Source organism: Varanus komodoensis, unplaced genomic scaffold (genome assembly GCF_004798865.1).
Source record: "Varanus komodoensis strain SLA01 unplaced genomic scaffold, ASM479886v1 scaffold1, whole genome shotgun sequence".
NCBI lineage: Eukaryota > Metazoa > Chordata > Lepidosauria > Squamata > Varanidae > Varanus > Varanus komodoensis.
Genome location: NW_025335268.1, coordinates 43,748,740 through 43,761,292, shown reverse-complemented (window position 1 = coordinate 43,761,292; position 12,553 = coordinate 43,748,740). Strand labels below are relative to the sequence as shown.

Here is a 12,553-nt window from a genome sequence, read left to right as displayed (position 1 = left end):
GAAATTGTGCCACAGTTTATTTCAAAGACCACTGAACTGTAGTTTCTTGGAGAATATTTAGAATTTTTGGATGAAGAAAAATCCTCGAAATAGCCATGGTTCTTGACTTGGGTCAATTTATTACTACAGGTATTGTCAGTCTCACCTTCAAGGTTCTGTTGTGTCTCTGGAGCTCCCTGCAAAGACCCTCCAATTTGCTTCGGGCAAGGATAGCTCGACTGTGTTCACTCTGCAACTGGCTCTTCTCTTTCACCAGCTGGGACTGTCTTTTCTGTAGGTATTTTAGCTTTTTCTGTTCAGTACGATGCTCTTCCAGCTAAACAGCAGAAGAAAAATAGGGACAATGGGAACTTTTTAAAAAAGGAAAAGGCATTCAGGTTTGCAAAACTTAACCTATCTTTTCTTAACTATTTGGAAAGAGGTACATTTTTGCATGAACTTTATGCTTATTTTGGACAAATGATTGGGCAAATGACTCATGCAGAAGTTTTGAAGGAGCCAGACTGCCAAGTTACTGGGTAAAGGAGCAAATGCTACTTAAATATCCTTCGTCTTTAGATCTCCTAGCCCATGGTTATCTTTTAGTAGCCCATGTGCAACATTTTAATAGCATTACTGTATATCTGCCATTTAAAAAAGTAGAACAGTAACTGGGCTCTTGTAGGACAGGATTATTCCTGTAATCTAAATTTGTGATGCAAGGAATCCTTCACTCAATAATATAAAGTCACAGAAGGGCATGGTTAATATTTCCCCTGAAATCTACTCACGACTCAGAAAATTCCACATCTGTAGGAAAAGGATATTTAAGAGACTGAACCTTTCTGCACTAGACAATTACTGTGTACTCATAATTCCTCACTGATGGTATCTTACTGATGCAGCTCAAGACAGCCTTTTTCTCCAGGACCTTTCCAGGTGAATGGTAACATGGGACCCTTATAGATTTGGGCCATTCCATTATACACACCACTACCTGCTGGCTGTGACCTGGAAGTTCCAGAAAGGCAAAAAAGAATGGCATACATATACTGGGCCAATTGGGTTAAAAGCCTCATGGAGAAAAGTCCACTGGCAGCACATTCCATGCAGTTTACTCTGAAGTAAGGTTTGTGGGTTTCATTCACAGGTAAAACTGCACACCTGAAGCAATGCAATAAAATAGGCAAATAAAAGCATGCACACATTTTTAATGCCCATCCTCTATCACTCCTAAGTCACTGTTGATCAATAAATTCTCTCTTCTGATACAAAATGAAAATGATTTCATTTACCACATTCTAAGCTATATTTATGTAAATTTACTTTAAAACATTATACGCTATCTTAATAGATACAAGAGAAGATGTAATTTTTCATTTTGTAGCATGTTTTGGCTTTCTGTCTTGGCACTCTGCAAGCTGTGCCTTGCTGGCAGCTGCTATTCCTGTTCCCTTTTTAACCCCTCCAAGCATTAGCCCCTCATTGTTAGGGTAGCTGGAAGGATGAGATTTGTGTGGTTTTCTGCCCGGATGAAGATGCTGGCCTGGTCTATATAACTTTAGAAGCCCAAGGTTGTAACTTTGTATATGGTGGTGACTTGGAGGTGTTTTAGGTAATTGGATTTAAAGATATACAGGCAATCCCAAGGTTATGAATGGGGGAGAAAACAGAAATTTGTCTTCAAGTCAAATTTGTATGTAAGTTGAATCATGTATAGTCTGCCCTCCACATTTATGGGGGTTGGGGTACAGGACCCCATGAAAGTGGAAAAACTGGAACTATCTCTAGCCCCAAATCATTAGGACCTCCTCTTTGCAGCAAGAAAATTTGCCTACTTTGGAGGCCTCCTCTCTCACCTTCTGCTTCCTCTCTCTCTCTATGGTGATGCTTTGGAGGCCCTCCCTCTCTCCCCTTTTCTTTCCTCTCTCTCTATGATAAGGACAAATTAATAGCCTTTATGGCAGTTCATTTTAAGAACAGGTTGTTTGTAGCTTGGACATTCATAACTTTATACTTTGTGGCAGTTGCTGCTATTCTTGGAGAAAGTGCCAATAGACCTTTTTTTGGTATGTCTCTGTGTGTGTCCTGGTTAAAATCAGTTTCATGAGAATCAAGCATTCCAGGAGGTCACCAGAGACTTTGCAGGGGTATTCAAAAGCCAAACAGTAAGTTGGATATATTTGCATAATGGATTTGTGGTTTTGGATCCACATAGTCCATTAAGAGATGTGAATGAGATACAGTCTTCTCCATCTACAAGAAATGTGGTACCCACAGGCAATAGAAGCCCATGTCTCACAGAGGATAGGAATAGCCACAACCCTGATAAAAGAGTTTAATAAATGTCCAGGAGTACCATTGATACATCTAGTATTGATCCCACTGTCTAGAAAACGAGGGTAGCCTCCCAGCTGCTAGAATATTCCAGGCAACTTATCAAGAAATAAAGGGAAGCAAAGATGGAATGTTAAGGTTGGAATATTGGATGAATGACAAAGTAAGCTTGGGATGTGAGGTTCCATTATGGTGAGGTTGTCTGAGCAGGGAGATCATTAAAGAAGGGTAATGCATCCCAGGAAAGGATGGAGTGAAGCCATAGATGACGGACCCTTCCCTAATCATACTTCATTAACTTTCCTTCCAAAGGGGAGATAACAATGGACTCAGAGCCTCTGTGGCAGCCATGGGCCATTTCAGGGCTTTTCGGCTTAATTCTTAACCAGCAAATATCTGATCATGATTTAATTAATGTCTATCTTCTATCAGGATGTGAGGACACTAGGCAGAATTGGTGCACTGCCTTTTTAAATGTCCTCTGTTTAGTGGCATTAGAATTAAATCAAAGCTGGTACCATAGGATCCCATGCATTTGTTACAGATGCAGAAATAGTTATTTGCTGTCAGAGCTGGGTATGACAGCTATCAATTCAACATCACTGTTTGTACAATCAACAATTAAACAATTTTATTGATATATTGTAGGAACTTGGGCCCTGGGATCAACACTACTAAGTACATATTTCTCTTAAATTGTTATTTTTCAGTCATAAGCATATGCTGATGTAACCATACTTTTGTCATGGCCTTCGGCTCATACATTAAACCTGGGGTGATGCTGATCATGCTAATGATGAGCATAAGTTCTATAAGCTGTTCTAGTCCCTTTGAAAAGATCCATGTGGTTTCAGGGGTTTGATCTTACAGGATCTAATGAGAATCTTCCCCAGTAGCTCCTCTCAGGTGGGCCACAAGGATGTCGCAAACCCTCCTCGGAATGCTATCAGCCCAGCAAGCACTTGCATTCCTGATAAAACACTTTGCTCCAGCCAAACGAAAGCAGTGAGGCTGTAGTCCAGCATGCTCCTACTTAAGAATAAGTCCCACTGAACTTTGGCGTGGACATGTGTCAAATTGCAATCTTTACCTCTAGAAAGGCCAATGCTTAGATGATGCCTATGACAAGGGATGCCAACTACCCTGGTGGAAAAAAATTCTTTGCTGGCAGCTCTTATAACCTACTAATAGTTGCATAAAACCGGTGTTGAAAGGCAAAGGACAGAATGTGGTGAAAAACCATCAACTCTATCCACGATGTTAAGGCTGAGGATTGCTCCTTCTCAGGCAAGCCACTTGGCTTTAAGATGCTGCTCTCCCCAGCTCCCATCCTGGACACATCATGCTACAGTCAACTAAATACTACATACTACAGTCTGACTCAATTGACCTTCTGGGAAAGTAGGCATTTGGTTGAGCTAGGGGTGCATCCGTTCTGTTAAATCTGCTCCCTTTGGATTCTGTCAGGCATGTTTCATTCCATAGCCTTATCCTTGATGGAATTAGAATTTTAGCAAATTTCAGAAATCTCCTCCAAAGTGAATAGAAAGTGAAAAACACCTCCCCCTGCAAAAATCAATCAATCAATTAATCAATCAAATATTTTCATGCTTTAGCCTATGGGAGATTTCCCCCCTTCTTTGTATTTTTGTCCTGCTAAATTTGTGTATGATTTTGGAAAGTTGAACAATAGTCCTAAAGTCTGAGCAACTCATCTGCTGCAGAATCCATGGGTCACATGGATTCTGTGCACATTTCTCCACTATCTCTAACATGACTATTTCTTAAAACCAGTAGAACAAGAGGAAAATTCTCCAAGTTAAATAGATACTGGCCAAAGGAAATATAAAGTTGGAGCCAAGCATGTCACTGAAATTTGATGCTATAATGACTTATTTCAGAATAAGAAGTTTCAGGTTTATACTTAGTTGTCTTAATTTTTCTTTTAAAAAGGTAACGTTGACACATGCAGAAGGAAACATGGAAGCTTTTAACTGAACTGACTGATGGCCAGATCATGTTTCTCCATCTATTATTGTCCAAGTTCATCCAAGTCAGCTGAATGTGTATCACGCACATGGCAAATGTTCTGCCACATCAACTCTTCAGCTTTTGCTTTCCCCTGAAAAACGTTTTATCTTGTGTCCTATTTCCTACTCCCTCCTCTATTTCAATTCAGCCCCAGAAAGTACTGGAGATGCAAACATTGCCATTACATTTACCAGGCTGATACCCAGACATTAAGGCCATGCCTTTTAAGAGCCCTGGTGATAGAAGAGATACAGCTGTTGTAGTTTTTCTTCTTCAGTATCTGCACCTTCCTCCTCCAGCTGCTTACTCAAAAAGGACTGCTGATGTCTGCATGTCAGGTACTTAAAGAGCATTGGAGATGGGGAGAAACCACTCAGGTAAAGCACAAGGGGAAACAACCAGTACTCTAAATGTTTTGCTCTACATCTCATATAATGAGCAGCTAGCACGGCCAATGGTTAGGGATTATGGTAGTTGATTTTCTAACATTGAGAAGTTCCAGGTGGCTGCCCCTAGAATAATCTAATCCTCTGGGTTGTAACCTGGCAACCCTTGATCTGAATAGGCAGATCTCAGACCTGCCTCTGTTTATTTTTCCTAATACTCAAGATCCACCAACCAGAACCTGATACAAAATCATTGCTCAGAGGGGTTTTGTTGTCTTAGAATTAAGGACCAAGGTGCTTGTGAAAAGTTGCTCTACCCAATAATTTGTTTTTAAACTAACTGTCTGTTCCCCACAAGATAATTCACGTCTGTTCCCCACATGCTTTTTTCTTTCGAACAACATAATTTAGAGGAACATAATTTGTAGTTTTTAAACTAGTGGGAGTGAGAAATCCTTACTGATCAACTGCAAGGTCTACCTGTAGATCCTGACCTACCATCTCCCCACTCCTATCCCACATTTCATGTTCTAAAGCAGTTTTCTTTTCCTTTACCCAAATCTTTGTAACTACAATACTAACCAGTTCAGCATACTTCTTAAATAAAATGTCCAGCTTCTCTTCTGGGGTATTCAGCTTGTTTAAGTGTTGCATCAGCAGGGTAGCTTCTTTCCCTGAAGTAAGTAACAAAGGAAGTATATAAGGGCCATTTTCACCGACCGTGTACTTCAGACAAAATTAGCATCAGTGTGAGGTTGTACAGGGCTGCAGTAGAGATAGGACTTGCAGGGTCGAAGTACAGGGAATATTCAATTTCAGAGGAACTGTATCCTCCTCATCCTTCCCTGTTCTTTCTCAGCTTACCTGCAATCCTCAAAGTAGCTGGGTGGGAGAATGACTCTTCCTAGCAATATGTTGCACGAGATGAAAGCTCATGGGTTAAACAACTTATGGGTTGCCATGCATGAATGGGCGAGAGTGGCATTCTGCGTGAAGTTCACCCACTACTTCTCCTGTTTCTTAGCAACTCATGATCGGTTCCATCATAAGCTGTTTACTCTGTCATCCAAACCTTTAGTGCAGAGCCATTTAAGGGCCAAACAATCCAGAGGTTAACCCAGCAACAAGCCACAGGTTAACTAAGCAGCCTCTGAACTGCCTAGCACTCTGGGTTCAGACAACAGTACATCCGTTCCCTCCTGCAAAGCAGTCCATTCTTTTAAGTTATGCCTGCAGTAATGCTAAGTATTTTGGGATAGTTTGGTCCTGAATGGGCAACAAAGTTCTATTAGATTTTTAAAAGACCTTCTTCTGGAGCAGATGAAAACTGCTAGAAGTTGTTTCTTCATGCTCCATGAAGATGAGGCTACAAGGAATGACATGAATTGACCAGTACACGTGGAAGTTGCAACTTAGTGCTTCAGTGTTTTGAAAGATCAGCAGCAAACTCTGCAGCATTTCTCTTCAGATCTATACCTTGTGAAGTAAACCTTTCAGTGATCGGTTGCAGTGGTTCTAATCTCACATATTTTGCTAGGAACATGGTTTTGTGTGAGGAAAAGTTGGAAGAATGACTGAATAACTATTTGATCTGCAGATCCCGTCACTGCAGAGAGACGTACTCCAGCTCAGATGTTCGCAAACTCAGAATTGCCTTCCACAGATCGACATCTGGGGTGTGATGAACTGAACTGTTTCATTATGGCCATGCACTATGCCAGACATTGCCACCTGATACCACATCCCATTTTAAGAAAATCTAACTACTTAAAGGATCCAATGTTCTCAGCAAAATCAAGTTTTCCTGCCACTGACAATGAGAAAATGCACGTCAACAGACTGAAACCCTGAAACCCTGGAGACCAAGTGGCACCTCTTGATATTGGCACCGAGATGTGTTTTGCTCAGCACTCCAGTTATACAAGCAGCCACTTGCCTAGTCCCTTCAGGATTTTCTTCTCCAGTTTTTGTTCCTTAGGAATAGCTGATTCCTTCGATCCGGAGGCATCCCCAGAAGCGACTTGTTCTTTCTCTGCCTCGTCGTGGACATCTTCATATTCTGCATCCTCATTGTTAAATGATTCCCCCTTCTCAGGCTTGTCTGTTTCCTTCATATTCCTTTCTTCCATCAGGCTGGTGGCTGACCCATAGGTTTTAATAATGTCCTCCAGCTGCCGGCTCAGCTCCTCAGATATATCGCAGAGCTTTATTTCAGGCTGAGAATGCGCCGCACTCTCAGGGGACAGAGGCCTGGGAGGCGATTTTTCACTTTGCTTCTCTAAGTGATTTTGAGGAGGAAATTCTTCAGAGCTATTTACAGGAGGTACTGGTTGCTGTTCAGGTTGCTGATTAGTATTCTGGTTCTGCTCCATCCTTGGGAAATTACCTGGAAGCAAAGAAAGGTAGTTTTTAGGCAAAATGCAGAGAGAACAGAGTAAAACTGGTGGAGAAATCTGCAGCTAAATATTTGGTGCAAGCAAGTTTATTTATTTATTTATTTATTAAAACATTTCTATGCTGCCCCTTGCCGAAGCCTCTGGGCAGCTCACAGCACAAATAAAATACAATAAAATACAAAAATAACAATATAAAATTAACAATATAAAATAAATAACAATATAAAAGTTGGCATCATATTCTTAGGCAATCTGTGAATATGTTTGTTTAAACCAGCTTTGGTCCACCTGGTGCCATCTAGATGGGTGGTACTACAATTAATATCATCCACAGCCACCAAGAAAATGGTGTTCAGGGAAACATAGGAACTTTAACAGCCATATGTACAAGTAGATAAAAGCTTGGTTATAAACAAGGATAGTCCTTTAAAAATGTAGAACACTCACAAGAAAGTTGCAGAATCAAAACAGCAAATGTAGCTGAGCAAATGTAGGGGTGGGAGTGAGAAAAAGACCACCAGCTTTGAGAAACTTCCCCAGTGACTTCCTCACGAAAAACAGCAAAATGAAGGGAGGCCACTTCTGCTTTTCAGCATCATTCCTTAGTGGAATTTGAGGTTTTATGCCTTTCTCACCCAAGCTGTGTGTACAGCTGGGCAGTGGTCTGCCTTGGGAATTCCAGTATAGTTTGTTTCTTAGTTTGTTTATCTATTCATGTCTTTATAGCTTTTCTATCCTGCCATTCACAATGTCTCAAGAATAGAAAGGTGAAAATTCATGTCTCTATATCTAATGCAGGCACAATGAAATCTGAAGCAGGTATACTGAAAGCAAAACCCAACACTTCTATATGCCATACTCCTTAGTAAAAGACCACTGCTTAGGACCGTATCCATTGTGCAGTGCTAAAACAACCCAGGCATCTGTTGCGCATGCTACGACGGCTGTTGGGTTTGGGCAAGCTCAAAGGCCTGCCATTGTCCTGCTTTAGGTAGACATGAGACCTTTCTCTTGGCATCAGGGTTAAAGTATGGCTGCATGAGATCTAGGAACAAGCTTTTAGAGCGATAAAAGACAAAATGATGATGGCTTTGCAAGCCCCAAAGGACATGGAAGAAGCAAGAGAAAATCTCTACCAGATTTACCTTAGCTTACAAGCATTGCTCCGATAGAGTAACATACAATTCTTCTCGAAACAGAAGTAACGGAAGATGCCATGTCACAGTATTAGTAAGCATTTTTCATTCATTGTAGAAAGTGTCATTCTATGACACCGGCTAGGATGTCAGAGCACAGGGCCCAATGAGCTGTCAGATGACTCAGCAGGTATTTGAAATTGCACCTTTTTCATCTAAAGCAAAATGTTTAAATCTTTTTAAAACTCTTAAACACCAAATTAGACATTTTTAAACTTATAAGCACATGGTGTTTGTTCATCCGTAACTGATATACATTAAAATACAGTATAATATATAAGCAGAGAACTAAGTTCCTTGAAAAGCTCCCAGTGTTCTTCCCATGCTAAAGGAAGTAAACCTGGCACAAAGATGACACACCTCCACTGCTCCAGCACAAGATCTATCATGGATTAGCTGTGACAGGAAGTGACCTGGCATGCAGTGTGTTTCCTGGAAAATGTCAACTGTGAATCCTGAACGACCACCAAACTAACTGTGGGATACACCTTCTGCTCTCTTGCATGCTTTGCCTTTAGAATCATGCAGCCGAATTCTGGCTCTAGTGCCGGCCCAGCAAAAAGACACATGAACAAAAATTGTGGCATTTGATTGCAGCTACAGCTTTCCCTTTTTGCAGGACTGGTGAACTATAATTTTCGTTGGGTAGTTGATGAGAAATGTTTTCCAGTTCTCGTCACAATTCAGCTTTGATACCTGAATGGTAACTTTAAGAAATTGCATTTGGCGAACTGCGGAGATTGTGACTGGCAGGCTAGAAAAGAGAAAGTCTGTTTATTGTATGATAGGCTCAAGTTATTAAGGAGCAAGGACAGGCACCTTAATAATGCATGACAACAGAAGCAGATTCTAAGCAGCCCTTGGGATCCACCTACTATAGAGTTCATATTGTCCCCTAAACTTGGTACAGCTTGGTGTGAATGCAAACGAAAACATTCTTACAGGGTGGAAGCCATCACAAATGATGAAAGTCCAGGCGAAACTCTACAACTCTACAGATCCCACTCCTGCCCCGGCCATAAGCTCTCTGTCTGCTGAGCAAGGAGGACAATTTATAGATGTAGGAACACAGAATGAAGCATATTTTCATTTGCATCTACTTATTGACCACCTTCTGGTAGTATCACAATAGTACATAACCCAAGTGCTGTATGAGAATACTTAGTTCAAGCAGTGGGAACACTGTGTTGATGGCACAGATCTGACATGCTTTTCAGGAAGGTGAAGTAGAAGCCTGTTTGTTTATTGCTAAGAGCATAGCAACCATTTAAAATATTATTTTTCAAGAGTGCTCCAACTGTGCCAATCATTTTCCCCTCTCAGAGCAACATAACACTCAAAGCTTCGGCTACCAGTTCATGATCACTCACTTATGTTAACAGGTTCAAATTATTGGGCACCCTCAAAAGCAAGCTGCCTTGGACAAACCAAACCAAACCAAACCAACCCAAACCCAACCCAACCCTGTTTTGGTTCTTCCTCTTTGTTGTAGACCTGAATGACAAAAATCAGTCTCCTCACAAGGACTTTTTTCAGTAGGAGAGTTCAAGAGTTGGCAGGCCTTGCCTATTTTTAGCTTTCAGCCCTTGGCTTTCCCTCTCCACCCCTCCTCCTAAATCCAAGCAAAAGACACATTGCACCTGCTCTGAAGTCACAAGCTATTTTAAGCCTGCCTAAAAAAGAAGAGTGGTAGCAAGTACCCTAGATATGGACTTTCTTCTCAATATTTACCCACAAAACAAATAAAGGCTTCTGCTGTAAGATTATTTCTCAGCACAATCCTCTACTTATTCACCCCAAAGCATGTTCCAGGGTGTTCAAGGGACAAGTAAGTGGGCAGCAGATTATGTGGTCACTCATCAAGTGCCAATTAAAATTGAAATCTAACAGTGGAAAATAAACATGCGGCTCCTATTATAATTCACTCTTAATGTTCCACATTGAAAAAACATCCTATGACAGTTCTGAACTTGTGCAATATCTATAACTGTTTAAATGCTGTAGTGGAATTCAAACAAGATCAAAACAGACTGCAAAATGGACACTCTGTACCCATAATAAATACGAATTGTATTAGACAGAAGTAGTAACATAGAGATACGTATAGGGGATCCTGCTTTGTGTTTTATTATTTATTAACAACAAAAGCAGTTTTGCTCTTTCATACCACAAAATTTCCTTTCTTTTACTTTGCTTTAATTCCTTTCCCCTAAAGCATCAATTTGGCATTTATTTCTTTTATCAGAAACTTCTGCGGGACTGCTAATCTTCCATCTTTTCCCCATACTCACAAGTTCCCCATATTGAAAACTTAAGAGTATAAATTCGATAGCACCAATGTAAAGAGGAAACACAATTTCCATAGACCTATTCAGTTAGAAAAGACTTCGTCATACTTACCTAGGTGGGGGGAAAGGAACCGTGAGAGACAAAGATGGGAGAAGGCCCAAAAGGAGGACAGACTGGAGAATCAACAGCAATTGGACCCTCTCAGATGGGGCGGGGGCAAGAAGAGGAGTGGATGACCCAGCAGGCAAGAACGCTGCGAAGTCTGAATGTGACCTGCCAAGACCGAATGCAAAAGAGAGCCGGGCTCTGTGACCTTTTAAACAGCTGCGCATAATGAAGACGGGAGCTCAGCAGGTGCACTTTATCAGGCAGGCAGAGAAGAGCTGTACCCACTGAAAGGCCTCCTTCTGGTGTGGGGTCTGATCCTTGTCATCAGTCCTAGCTGGATGATGCCAGCCCCTTTGCCAGAAGGTTGGCTCAGAAAGGCAAGTGGAAGTGTGAAGCTGAGTACGTGTTCGGCTGCCAGCCCACTGGCCTCTTAGGGGAGATTCACTGTCTCGGGGCAAGCTGCATGTTGCTTTGGAAAGAAGCCATTTGGACCAATGATTGTTATTTTGGCTACTATTATTGCTGCTGCTGTTGTTATTTTCATCTCTAATGTGGAAAAGGGAAAGAAGACAAGGGGAGCTTAGCACTGGTTGTTTTTCTGTTTACAGCTGTCTCTCCCCTCCTTCCCCAAGTTCTATCAAAGGTCACAAAGACACATTCTGGACTCCTCCCACCCTGCCATGTATGTGTGTGTGTGTGTGTGAGAGAGAGAATGAGAGAGAGAGAGAAAGGGGGGGTGGCAAGAAAAGGAGCAGCAGCAACAGGGCCATATGGAATTTATTTATTTATTAAAGACCCATTTTTCAAAGGCTTAAGCACCTCCTTCTGCAGGGACTTGATAACTCAAGATCAACACCCTCATCAGAGTGAGATCGTGTACCTTGCATCCCATGCCAGCAGGGGTGGACCCGATGGCCTTCTCGGCCCCTTCAAGCCCTGCCATTCTGTGATTCTATGATCACATTTCTATTTTCAAACAACAGCCATTGGACATTTTGTTCTAAGTACTTGTACCTGCAGTTAGATTCTGACATTCAGTGTTGAAAGAAAGCTCGGACTCGCTTGCCTGGATCCTGCCTGCCTCTCAACTGCACATGCGAATAGGCAGCCAGCGCGTCTTGTCGGCCAGGTCCTCCGTGAGCCCAGCTGGTGGTCCCAGGAGCATCTTGGCTGCTCCGTTCTGCACCAGCCTCAAGGGAGGCTGCACCTGCAGTGCTTCCCACCAATCTGGGGCCTTTCCCTATGAAGAGCATCTCAACCTGCTTTATTTGTTAGTTGGCATCTGTTTCACTGTGGTCATCGCAATTTTCATGTATCTGTTGGGGCTTCAGGATGTGCTAGCCATTCACTGCCCTGAAATCTATACAGATAAACAAAATTAAAGTTTCCTCTCCAGAGCTGAATCCCGAAAAAATTGATGCTCCTGAAAACAGAGCGAACAGTGCACTACACTGATTGGTTAGCCCCAGTGATGTCCTCCATATCCTCCTCCTCTGCCAATGCCCAGAGCAGTTTAGGGTACAATCCCATACTCTGCAGCTGGCTGCAGCAGCATCTGAAGTGAGAGGCTTTTGAGCATCCATTGCAGGGGGAGGGAGTGATGGCTTCCACTGCCCTCACACCCTGCATGTCCTCTTCCTGTCCTTAGCCATCTGGATTTAGCACTGGGGAGGGAAGGAGGCTGGGGGCAACTGGAATCAGCATAGTTCCGTGGCCCCAGCCTCTTTGCCTTCCTGCCCCTGGTATGTCCCCTTTGCCCCCTTCCAAGGGGAAGGGGGAAGCCACCTGTAAGGAACAGGACAAGGGCTCAGCCTGAGAAGATCCAACTCTA

The 12,553-nt window shown here is 42.2% G+C and overlaps 1 protein-coding gene across 1 annotated transcript in view; it reads right to left on the bottom strand.

The window, feature by feature from the left end:
* The window catches only part of TXLNB (taxilin beta), a 30,612-nt gene extending 22,118 nt beyond the window's left edge, over positions 1-8,494 (bottom strand). Inside the window, exons 1-4 of the mRNA XM_044455251.1 lie at positions 8,275-8,494; positions 6,670-7,119; positions 5,316-5,407; positions 146-316 (exon numbers count right to left, since the gene is read on the bottom strand). Of these exons, the coding sequence (XP_044311186.1) occupies positions 146-316; positions 5,316-5,407; positions 6,670-7,105 (699 nt within the window). The 5' untranslated portion in view covers positions 7,106-7,119; positions 8,275-8,494. The remainder of the gene's footprint in view (positions 1-145; positions 317-5,315; positions 5,408-6,669; positions 7,120-8,274) is intronic.
* Between the last annotated feature and the right edge of the window lie 4,059 nt (positions 8,495-12,553).